Below are 12,531 nucleotides of genomic sequence, written 5' to 3'. Positions count from 1 at the left end.
ACGCAGGATGGTAAGTTTGATGTGTTATATTTTTATTTAAATGTCCTCTAAATGTTGTAAATGTAATTTTTAAAGGGTAAAGGATGCATAAATTGTGTTTCACATATTGCAGGCCTATGCACCCTTAAGGTGTGTTTGTGTTTAGAATGTGCTTTTTTCACCTTGCATTGGCTGTTTGGTAAATTTAATATTGCGCAAAAACATGTGCAATGGCTTTTTAATTTTTTACAAAAAAAAGATTTTTTTTTTGACGATATTGCTTGGACATCTGTGTTGTCTGCTTATTTTAAACAGATTTTTGTATTTATTTACTTCTGAAAAACGGTGCAATTATTTCAACATTAAATTTGTGAAACATTTGCAAGTAGTCAATCTCTGCAATATCTGAGGCATAATTCTAAAATGTAACAGATTTATTGTGTGCAACATCATGTACATTTGGATATACACCACAAAATAATGAAGCTTGAAGCTCTTAATCAGAAATTATTTGTTTATCCAATACCTAATAGATGGTTACAGTACAATAAGGCTTTGCAGGGTTTTTTTTTACACAAAGCATGGTAATAATGTTTGGTACACTTTTTCAACAGTCCCACAGACCAGCCGGCCAGACAGGCCTCAGACAAGTCAGGATGAGGCTGGGATTGCAGGTAAGACTTCAGTGTAGTCACATATTCTGAAAACACATAGAAGTACAAAATATTAATGTTTATATTTTCACATAGGTTCTGCTTCTGGAAGCCGACCTCCTGTAAGGCGCCCATCACAGGGCTTGGGCCACTTACCCAGGAGGCCAAGTAAGACACGGCGTCTTGGCTCGGAATCTGCGGCTCCATCATCCCCACCCAGGCGACGACTTTCGGCAGTGTCACCCCAGCCACCACTGGCACTATTGGCGAGTTCGCAGAGTGATGAGCCCCGATCCCCTCAGTTATCTGGTGAGTAAAAACAGAAATTAAACACATAGGCAATAATATACACAGTACAGTTAATATGTTGTTAGTTGGTTTTGAGATTACATGTTTTCCAGAACAAGCAATGTGATGTTACGTCTTCAATTGCTAAAGGTGAAAAAAAAATTTTTTATAAGGTCTTAGTGGATGTTCTCGCCAACATCATTTTTAATAAATATCAGAATTTTTTTTACATTTGGCCCACACACGTGCACATTTAAATAAAATAACAATAAAATTCCAAAAAAAAAACAGCATCCACAACATTATAGTGTTCACACATCTCCCCTGTCCAGTATGTAGATGGCTTACTTGCTCCGCTCCTCTGGACTATCCAGGTAAGTAGTCTATATCGTGGTCAGGGGAGGGAATCTAACAGTGTAATGCTGTGGAGGGGAGTTAGTTAGGTGAGGATTATGCAAATCTGTCTATGTGGCCGCCTGTGTTGGTATATATGTTTTTGAGCATAAAAAACATTATAAGTTTATAAAATCAACGCCAAAAAGTTAAAAAATGGAGTATTATGAATGTAGTAATGTGTAGAAGTAGCCTTGCAAAAAATTTACAAATAAACATTGCATGTTGGCCACCCCATACAGAGCCCAGCTTGATGGCCGACGTGGACCAGCAGGGACAAGACCAACAGGCAACCATCACACTGCAACTTACACCTGTTGACCCAAGCCAGCCAATACAGCTGCAGGATATCCCCCAAGCCTCCATCAGTCCACAACTGGCACAAGCTCCGCCCCCAAGCCAAATACCAGATGATTTTTGGGCCAGTTGGACAAGCCAACAGGCTCAAAGCAATGCCAGCCTGACCGCACATACACAACACCTTGCCAGTCTGCCCCATCATCTACCGCGTATTAGTCGCAACTCGGGCAGACTGATTGTACAAGTAGGGCGAATGGCAACCTCAATGGAGCAAATAAGGGCTGACAACAGCCAAATGCTTGCTCATTTATCGCGCATCATAGATGAGCAACAGCGCCATCAGCAGGCACTCGTTCAGCTCATTCAGCACAACCAAGTGGTGAATGAGTCGTTATCCAGGATTGTAGCCAGCCACACTGCAACCAACACTCAGCTGATTGCAAGCCTTAATAATTTGAGCAGCAATATTTCATTGATGGGAGCTCACCAAGTAACCTCCAGCTCGGGGACCACGACCCCTATCCAAACGCCAGTAACCTCCCCTGTTCGGCGTTCCTCCAGAGCACGTGCCAGTGAGCCAGCACAAAGCTCAGCACCCAGCACACACAAGCGGAAAAAATAACCCCAATGTGATTGGCAAAATAAAAATTTGTATTTGACAAACACACAACTTCCTCTGTCCGTCTCAAACATTGTCGAAGCTGCTCTGTATGTATGTATGTTTTTCATGGGTAATGACTGAAAATGTATTTTTAGCATAAACTAAGTACAATGGACACACCACTATAAACTACAAACAGTAAGTAACAAAACACACAATAGAAAGTAGTGCAAAGTGTTTAGTCAAGGATAATTACAGCCTACTAAAACTGACCTGAAAAATAGCGCAGGATCACTTCTTGCCGTACCTGCCTCCCTACATATGTACTCACACTGTCACCAGATGGGTCTAACTCCTCTGCTTGCCGACTGCTTTCTCCCTCATCATGTGCCAGATGTTGGGTTAAACACAGATTATGGAGAAAACAGCAGCAGAACACAATTCTAGTCACCTTTGAGGGACTATACAACAAAAGGCCAGCAGATTTATCCAGACACCGAAACCGTGACTTCAGCACACCAAAACATCTTTCTATCACATTCCGCGTAGCCTTATGTGCATGATTGTAACTGTGTTCAGCAGGAGAATCAGGTTGGGACAATGGAGTAAGGAGCCAAGAGTAGCAGCCGTAACCCCCATCACCTGAAAAACAGATATAGTCCACATTAGTACATATGTTAGATTATTCTTTCACCTAATCATAACTCGAGTTTGTGGATAAAAGACATACACACAAAACATTTTAAACATACCCAACAGCCAGCCATCAGGCATTTGTCCGTCCTCAAATTTATCGAAGAGCGATGACTGACTGAGGATGAAGGAGTCATGGCAGCCACCAGGGTAACCTGCAACAACACTCATAATTTTTAAGTTTGCATCACAGACCACCTGGACATTAGTTGATTGGGACAGATGTCTATTAGTATATATATGTTGGCGGCCCTTAGGTGATCTCAGCTGAACGTGTGTGCAATCTATGGCCCCCAGCACATTGGGCATGCCAGCAAGCTCATAGAAAGCTACCCTGACAGCACTCCACTCCGACTCCTCGGTAGGGAAGCAGATTGAGGCATTAATGTGTGGCTCCAACACATCCAAAACCTGAGTGGACATTAAAGAAGCTAAGGTGAGTGTCATGTTAGGTATTCTCTACAATACTGTGTTGTTTGAACTTACAGAAGCAACACTTAGACATAACCGCCTATGTATTTTTAGACTCACCTGCATCAAATATCTGGAAAAGGTGGGCTGTGAGATACCAATGACGTCGCCTGCCACAGCCTGGAAGCTCCCAGTAGCCATAAAGTGTAACACAGCCAGGAGTTTGTGTAGGCCTGAGACAGAGCGAGAGCGTGCTGTCTCAGGGTCTATGCCCAGTTTGACAAGGTCATACAGGTGGAAAATGTTGTTTCTATTTAGGCGGAACATCTGTATGACCCTATCATCGGACAATGCATTTAAGTTTAAACGCCCTCTAAAAAAACGAGGCTGGCGCAGCCTCCGCGGTACCTGGACAACCTGTTGACCATGTTCACTTACCTGGGCCTGATTCCTGGAAGCCTCATGGAGCAGTCTAAGGTATCCCACAGCAAACAAAAAATCATTGCCACACACCACAGCCGCCATTTCAGAGTGAGAGAAGTTCAAAATGTGCCTGGAACACTTTTATAGGGCCAAACATTCAGGTGTGAGTAATGGATAATTGAGTACACATGTAAACACGCTTTTCAAATGCTGGCCCGTTTTTTTTTAGGAAAAAATTACGAATTGTAATTTTTCGCGGCCGCGAATGCATTTTCACGGCAGCAATTACAATTACGAATGGTTAGTAAATGACCGAGATTCATATCTAAACAGGCGTAATTTGACCGATGGTGTATTCATTCGTAATTTTTTACTTGGACTTGCAAAAAATTACGAATGCCCTCATCTCTGCCGTGATTAGTGTTTAGTAAATTACCGAGATGACACTTTGAAGAAAAAACGGCATCTCGGTCAAAATCGGGAGCTTAGTAAATTTACCCCATAGTTTCAGGCTGCGCAGCAATTCAGAAATTCTTTGATATATACACACACTTTATATTGAGGCGCTTTTCACAACAGTTAAATTTGTTTTTATTTCTTCCCACTGTTCTGCCTCCGCGTTTGGCCTCCACATCTTGTTTGCCTCGTCCCCGAGCGGCGAGACCCGCCCGGGTACTCACCCCTAAAGGGGTTGCCTGTCTGGCTCTGGATGTACTTTCCACCAGGTCCTCATTTTCGCTTGCAGATGTACTAGAGAATCGCACCCACTGGGGGCGTCTGTACGTATATGGTCCTCTGCCCCTCCTATTAGTTGAAGCCGTCTGATTTAACCAGGTAGAAACCCGGTGTTGTGCGTAGTCAGATACGACTTTCTTGTGCTTTTCCCTTTTATATTTCAATAAGTCATTTTTGTAAGCGTCGACTTGTTCCTGGAGTTTGATGAGCCAGTCAGTTGAAGAGTCACTTCCAAACCGATTGATGTTCTCTACGGTCAGTTTTAACTCTCTTGTAGACTCCTCGATGACGAGTAAGATAAGGTCCATCGAACATTTATTCAAAATGGAGATCCAACGTTTACAAAAAACGGTATTGTGTCGACCAATGGTCGGGGTGTTGTGTACACGAAACCCCCTGGGTATCTACTTTGCCCGATAATAATCAGATAAGGTTCTACTGTGATAGAGGAAGTCAGATACAAAGCGGTTGATCATGTCCCTGCCGCTATACGTGGTGGAGACAGGGGCAAGAAATTGCTACAATTAGAATCCAAATGGATTTTTAAACTTGATCGTATGGCACCAAGGGGATTGAATGAATCCTTGGGACTCATCAATTTCCTGTAAGCTTGCGTAAATGGTGCCGCTAAATGAATAATGATATTTCCGTGGTAGGGATCAGTCTATCATCTTAGCACAAGGCATAATTATATTATGTAAATAACTGCTCATACACTGTGGCTGATTGTGGATTTGTCTGCATGCAAGTGTGCAATATATTGCAGTAACTGTCTTAAATTTTAGTAAATACTTATAAGGACAAAGAAATTACACACATGAAATATTGGCTTGTTACAAGTTTATACCTCAGGTTTCTGTGCCACACTGTTCGGTGCACATGCTGTACTAGCACATTGCACTTTATATATTGGTTTTTCACACCAGGCATACTCTAGCCAGTGGCGTAAGTTCGTCACAGTTGCCCGGAGGCAAGATAAATATTGGTGCCCCCGTATTTCCTATATTCAGATAAGTGTGTGTGTGTGTGTGTGTGTGTGTGTGTGTGTGTGTGTGTGTGTGTGTGTGTGTGTGTGTGTGTGTGTGTGTGTGTGTGTGTGTGTGTAGAAGCCATGACCTGTTACACTAACAGCAGACACTTTACTGATGGAGTTATTTGGTCCTATAGAGGAAGTATTAGAATTCTAACTATATGAAGTTACATGTAATTGTCAGAGAAGTATCTTCACATAGTTAAAATTCTCATATTTCCTATACAGGAGCAAACAGCTTAATCAGTAAGGTGTCTGCTTCCAGTGTAAAAGGTTGTGGTTTCTAATCCTGGGTGTGACACTTGTAAAATGTGTATATTCAGTATAATAAAGAGGGTGTGATTTGTAAGGTGCAGGGACCAGTGAGGAAGCCGGCCACTGAAAAGACAGCGGCAGCTATCAATTAACTTAATTAAATGGTGTCACAGAATGGGAGGAGAGGTACCCCCCTTCAGAGCAGGAGCCCGGCGGCAGATGACTCCGTTGCCTCCCAGAGTTCTGCCTCTGACTCTAGCTTATGTTAAGCGCAATTTGTATGTATGTCCATATTTTTTATTGCACATCACAGAATTGTTGTTGAACAATGGTGGTCATTCCGAGTTGTTCGCTCGTTGCCGATTTTCGCTATATTGCGATTAGTCGCTTACTGCGCATGCGCAAGGTTCGCAGAGCGCATGCGCTTAGTTATTTTACATAAAAGTAAGGTATTTTACTCACGGCATAATGAGGATTTTTCATCGTTCTGGTGATCGGAGTGTGATTGACAGGAAGTGGGTGTTTCTGGGCGGAAACTGGCCGTTTTCTGGGCGTGTGCGAAAAAACGCTGGCGTTTCTAGGAAAAACGCAGGAGTGTCTGAAGAAACGGGGGAGTGTCTGGGCGAACGCTGGGTGTGTTTGTGACGTCAAACCAGGAACGAAACTGACTGAACTGATCGCAATGGCTGAGTAAGTCTGGAGCTACTCAGAAACTGCTAAGAATTTTCTATTCGCAATTCTGCTAATCTTTCGTTCGCAATTCTGCTAAGCTAAGATACACTCCCAGAGGGCGGCGGCTTAGCGTGTGCAATGCTGCTAAAAGCAGCTAGCGAGCGAACAACTCGGAATGAGGGCCAATGTGCACTATAGCTATCTAGTATCTAGATGTTTTAAACTAACTGGTTGTTACAGAGTTTATGTTTTCTGCTTCCTATGTGACAGCTCACGGCGCGTCGTCATGGCAACCGAGCGGCCCATGCACGTCACTTCCTGGCCAGCTGTGACGCTGAGACCGGAAGTGTGGGACGGGGGAGGCTCGGGACACCGTGATGCACGCAGCTGGGAGTCATGAAGGGGGGTAAGTGGCACCAATTAATTAATGTATTTATATCTGTACCCATGCACTGTATCACTGTCCGAGGAAGGGGATCCGTCCCCGAAACGTCACACGCATTAAAACAGCATCCCTGGAAGGGTACTTTTTTCACCATTCTGTGCAAGTCTTTGAGTGCCACCTCTGTTCCTGCTCATGTATGTGTGGGATTGCCCCACAAGGAAGGCACCTTAGCAAGTAAACGGAGCTGGAGTGCCAGAGCTGAGCATCGGTATATATAAAAAAGCACCTCCAAATTACTGCAGACACATTTATGCATTTAAAATCATCACAATGTAATTCCAATAAAGTGCATAAAGTCATGCAAAAATTCAATAAAGGTAGAGGATCATGAAAAGCTTATACTCATCATAGATGCCAAGGTGGTCTAATGAAAATCCTCATGCTCATAGCAGCCCTTAGATATATCTCCATAGTGCCGTTTACTCCCTCTTGCACTATATATATATATATATATATATATATATATATATATATATATGTATATATATACACACACTGCTCAAAAAAATAAAGGGAACACTTAAACAACACAATGTAACTCCAAGTCAATCACACTTCTGTGGAATCAAACTGTCCACTTAGGAAGCAACACTGATTGACAATCAATTTCACATGCTGTTGTGCAAATGGAATAGACTACAGGTGGAAATTATAGGCAATTAGCAAGACACCCCCAATAAAGGAGTTGTTCTGCAGGTGGTGACCACAGACCACTTCTCAGCTCCTATGCTTTCTGGCTGATGTTTTGGTCACTTTTGAAAGCTGGCGGTGCTTTCACTCTACTGGTAGCATGAGACGGAGTCTACAACCCACACAAGTGGCTCAGGTAGTGCAGCTCATCCAGGATGGCACATCAATGCGAGCTGTGGCAAGAAGGTTTGCTGTGTCTGTCAGCATAGTGTCCAGAGCATGGAGGTGCTACCAGGAGACAGGCCGTTACATCAGGAGACGTGGAGGAGGCCGTAGGAGGGTAACAACCCAGCAGCAGGACTGCTACCTCCACCTTTGTGCAAGGAGGAACACGAGGAGCACTGCCAGAGCCCTGCAAAATGACCTCCAGCAAGCCACAAATGTGCATGTGTCTACTCAAACGATCAGAAACAGACTGGCCGCAGAGTGATTGACAGAAAGTGGGTGTTTCTGGGTGGTAACTGACCGTTTTCGGGGAGTGTGTGTAAAAACGCAGGCGTTCTAGATAAAAACGCAGGAGTGGCTGGGGAAATGTAGGCGTGGCTGGCCGAACGCAGGGCGTGTTCGTGATGTCAAAACAGGAATTAAATAGTCTGAAGTGATCGCAAGCTAGGAGTAGGTCTCGGGCTACTCAGAAACTGCACAATCTTTTTTTGTAGCAGCGCTGCGATCCTTTCGTTCGCACTTCTGCTAAGCTAAGATACACTCCCAGAGGGCGGCGGCTTAGTGTTTGTATGGCTGCTAAAAGCAGCTAGCGAGCGAACAACTCAGAATGAGGGCCCCTGTGTAGCAATGCCTATTTCCCCATAGATTGTAAGCTTGCGAGCATGGCCTTCCAACCTCTGTCTTTCTGTTTTTGCCTAGTTTTGTTTTATTACTGTTGTTCTAATTGTAAAGCGCAATGGAATATGCTGCGCTATATAAGAAACTGTTAATTAATAATAGGATTTTAATTACCTACCAGTAAATCCTTTTCTCGTAGTCCATAGAGGATACTGCGGTCCATTTAGTACCATGGGGTATAGACGGGTCCACTAGGAGCATGGGCACTTTAAGACTTTGATAGTGTGGGCTGGCTCCTCCCTCTATGCCCCTCCTACCAGACTCAGTCTAGGAAACTGTGCCCGAGGAGACGGACATACTTTGAGAGAAGGATAAATAAGGATAGTGGTGAGATTCCAAACCAGCACATACAACAATAGGAAAGCCAAGCTAACCAAACATGAAACAGGAACAGCAACGGCTGAACCAACATTACTTAACCAAGTAACAGTGCAGGAAGAACGAAGCACTGGGCGGGCACCCAGTATCCTCTACGGACTATGAGAAAAGGATTTACTGGTAGGTAATTAAAATCCTATTGTCTCTTACATTCTAGAGGATACTGGGGTCCATTTAGTACCATGGGGATGTACCAAAGCTCCCAAACTAGGTGGGAGAGTGCTGAGGTTCCTGCAGAACTGATTGACCAAACTGTCCTCAGAGGCCAAAGTATCGAACTTGTAGAACTTAGCAAATGTGTTCGAACCTGACCAAGTAGCTGCTTGGCAGAGTTGTAAAGCCGAGACACCCCAGGCATCCGCCCAGGAAGAACCCACCGACCTAGTAGACTAGGGGGTATATTCAATTGCAGTCGAATTCCGGCTGGAAACCCTCCCGCCGGGACCCGAATGCGACATATTCAATAAATAACGGATTCAACAGTCCCCCTTTCGAAAAACGGACCAATTGACGAATAGTGGGCGGCCTGGATTCGACTTCATGGACATTACAAGAGTGACCCCACATAACCTCGCGGTCTACCGCTGACCGCAAAGTTCCCACCATTGGATATAATGGAGCGCCTATGCGCTACATTGTATCTCGAGTGCGCCGCCTGACTGACAGTTCAGGCGCACACAGCCAATTAGGAGAGTGCCATGACGTGGCGCTCCCTGATTGGCTGAAGGGACCCTCTTTGACAGCAGTCACGGGGGGTCCTGCCAGTCGGGGAAAAGGGTCCCATGTGTAAACATGGGACCCCTTTCAGTGCGTGGTTCGGGTTCTTCGTTTTTTTTCTTGCCAAGTACGTGGATTACAAACAAGAAGAGGACCGATCTACACAGGATTGTTGTGAGTATAATTTTTATTTACAGGTACCCCTGGATTCTACTGGAGAAGAGGACCGACAGCTTCGTGTCAACATAGGTAAGTATGTGTGTATGTAGGTGTGCATGTATGTAATAATGTTGTACTGTCACGGTGTGTGCGTTGTGTTTTTTAGGGGGTATTTTTTTTGTAGAACTACAGGTACCAGTGGGCCCGTTTTATCCCTGCATGCTGGTACTTCTGGTTCTCCAAGTACCAGCTTGCAGGGGAGGCTTGCTGGGACTTGTGGTTCTGCTACAAAAAACAATATTTTTTTTGTCACAAAAGGCTATCAGCCCCCATCCGACACCCTTGGATGGGGGGGGACCCGCCACGGGCTTCACCCCTGGACCTTGGGTGGCTGGAGGGGGGGACCCCTTGATTTAAGGGGTCCGCACTCCTCCAGGGTACCTCGGCCAGGGGTGACTAGTTGGGGATTTAATGCCACGGCCGCAGGGACCTATATAAAATTGTCCCCTGACTGTGGCATTATCTCTCTGACTAGTGGAGCCCGGTGCTGGTGGAAAAAATATGTGGGACCCCTACGTGTTTTGTCCCTATATTTTTTGCACCAGGACCAGGCGCAGAGCCCGGTGCTGGTTGTTTAAATATGGGGGAACCACAGTCAATTTTTTCCCCGTATTTTTATAACCAGGACCGGCTCAAAGAGCCTGAGGCTGGTTATGCTTAGGAGGAAGGACCCCATGCAATTTTTTTCAGGAATTTTAACACTTTCAACACCCCTTCCAACTGAAAAACCTGCACTGATATCTCCATATTATTGTAGTTAGTAAAAAAATAAATATTCTTTAAAAAAACAAAAAACAGTTAAATAATACCTGTGGCTCCTAAAGAGACAAACCAAGTAGATAATCCCATCAAATATAAATAGATATGCTATTAGCAATCAAAAAAGCACCAAAAAATACATGTTTTTAAAAAAAATTATTAGATCACGACAGAAAAATGAGGCGGAATAAAATTGACGAAATGACTGTCGAAAAGCACTGTTGTCGAATTGACATTCTTCAATTGAATATACTTTTGTCAAAAAGACGCATTTTAACATTGCAGACATGTCGAATTGAAAAAATGTCGAATTGCAAAAAGTCGAAAATGAAACGTCAGGTTTTTTGTCGAAAAGTACTGTATTGAATTGTCGAATCAAATTCGACAAGTTTTTTGTGTTGAAAATTACCCGTTTTTCAACAATTTTGGCAATTCGACCGCAACTGAATATACCCATAGGCCTGTACAGATTTTGGACATAGCAAACCTGCCGCGGAATAAGCATGCTGGATAGTAAGCCTGATCCAGCGTGCAATGGACTGCTTTGACACAGGACACCCAATTTTATTGAGATCATAAAAAACAAACAGCGAGTCCGATTTTCTGTAATAAGCTGTTCGCTTGACATACACCTTCAAAGCCCTCACAACATCCAAAGACTTTGAAGTAGCAGAGGTGTCGGTGACAACCGATTGATTGATGTGAAACGCAGACACCACTTTTAGGAAGAATTTGCTGACGAGTTCTAAGTTCAGCTCTGTCCTCATGGAAAATTAAATAGGGACTTTTGTGAGACAAAGCCCCCAGCTCCGACACACGTCTTGCTGAAGCGAAGGCCAACAGTGTGACGGTCTTCCACGTAAGATATTTGACATCATCCACCTCCTGTAACGGTTTAAACAAGTCCGATTGGAGGAACTGCAGCACCAAATTGAGATCCCAAGGTGCCGTGGGAGGCACAAAGGGAGGTTGGATGTGCAGAACACCTTTCAAGAACGTCTGGACCTCAGGGAGAGAAGCCAATTGTTTCTGAAAGAAAATGGACAAGGCCGAAATCTGGACTTTTATGGAGCCCAGACGCAGGCCCACATCCACCTGACTGCAGAAAAAGCAGGAAACATCCCAGATGAAATTCCACCACAGAATAAATTCTGCTCTCACACCAAGAGACGCATTTCTTACAAATACGATGGTAATACTGAGACGTTAGCACCTTCCTGGCTTGGATCATAGTCGGGACAACTTTGTTAGGGATCCCTCTCCTGGTTAGAATCAGCCGTTCAACTTCCATGCTGTCAAACGTAGCCGCGGTAAGTCCTGATAGACGAACGGGCCCTGTTGTAGAAGATCCTCGCGAAGAGGTAAAGGCCACGGATCTTCGAGGAGCATCTCCAGAAGGTCCGCGTACCAGGCCCTTCTTGGCCAGTCCGAAGCAATGAGTATTCCTTGAACCTTTTTCCTTTATATTCACTTAAGAATTCTTGGGATCAGAGGAAGTGGAGGAGACATGTACCCCATCTGATAGACCCATGGAGTCGTCAGAGCGTCTACCGCCACTGTCTGTGGGTCTCTCGACCTGGAACAATACCGCCTGAGCTTCTTGATGAGAGGCCATCATGTTGATCTGTGGATATCCCCATTGACGAGTCAAACACCTGAACACTTCCGGGTGAAGGCCCCACTCACCCGGGTGCAGGTCACGTCTGCTGAGGAAGTATTCTTCCCAGTTGTCTACTCCCGGAATGAAGACCGCTGACAATGCCGCAGTGTTTTGACTTGACCATCTTCCTTGAAACTGCACCCCCTGAGTGACTGCTCCCCAACCCCTGAGGCTTGTGTCTGTGGTCAACAGAATCCAGTTCTGAATTCCGAACCTCCGACCCTCGACGAGGTGAGAAGTTTGTAGCCACAACAGAAGGGAGATCCTAGCTTTTGGTGACAGACGGATCCTCTGGTGCATGTGAAGATGCGATCCGGACCATTTGTCCAATAGATCGAGCTGGAAGGTTCTTGCGTGAAACCATATTGAAGTGCCTCATAAGAGGCC

At 44.6% G+C, this 12,531-nt stretch overlaps 1 protein-coding gene and 1 long non-coding RNA gene across 2 annotated transcripts; one reads left to right on the top strand and one right to left on the bottom strand.

The window, feature by feature from the left end:
• Positions 1 to 436: 436 nt before the first annotated feature.
• LOC134929094 (uncharacterized) lies at positions 437 to 3,112 on the bottom strand. Its single transcript, XR_010178276.1, has 3 exons — positions 2,666 to 3,112; positions 789 to 938; positions 437 to 679 (listed from the first exon to the last, which is right to left on the bottom strand). It is a non-coding gene; the product is annotated as an uncharacterized LOC134929094 (long non-coding RNA).
• On the top strand, positions 465 to 2,283 carry LOC134929093 (uncharacterized). Its single transcript, XM_063924915.1, has 3 exons — positions 465 to 653; positions 729 to 941; positions 1,556 to 2,283. Exon 3 carries the CDS (start codon positions 1,567 to 1,569, stop codon positions 2,233 to 2,235), a length of 669 nt encoding a protein of 222 aa, XP_063780985.1. The 5' UTR covers positions 465 to 653; positions 729 to 941; positions 1,556 to 1,566; the 3' UTR covers positions 2,236 to 2,283.
• Positions 3,113 to 12,531: the final 9,419 nt, after the last annotated feature.

Source organism: Pseudophryne corroboree, chromosome 5, assembly GCF_028390025.1.
Source record: "Pseudophryne corroboree isolate aPseCor3 chromosome 5, aPseCor3.hap2, whole genome shotgun sequence".
NCBI lineage: Eukaryota > Metazoa > Chordata > Amphibia > Anura > Myobatrachidae > Pseudophryne > Pseudophryne corroboree.
Note: the sequence above shows the minus strand (reverse complement) of the source record. Positions and strands in the feature narration are given on the sequence as shown.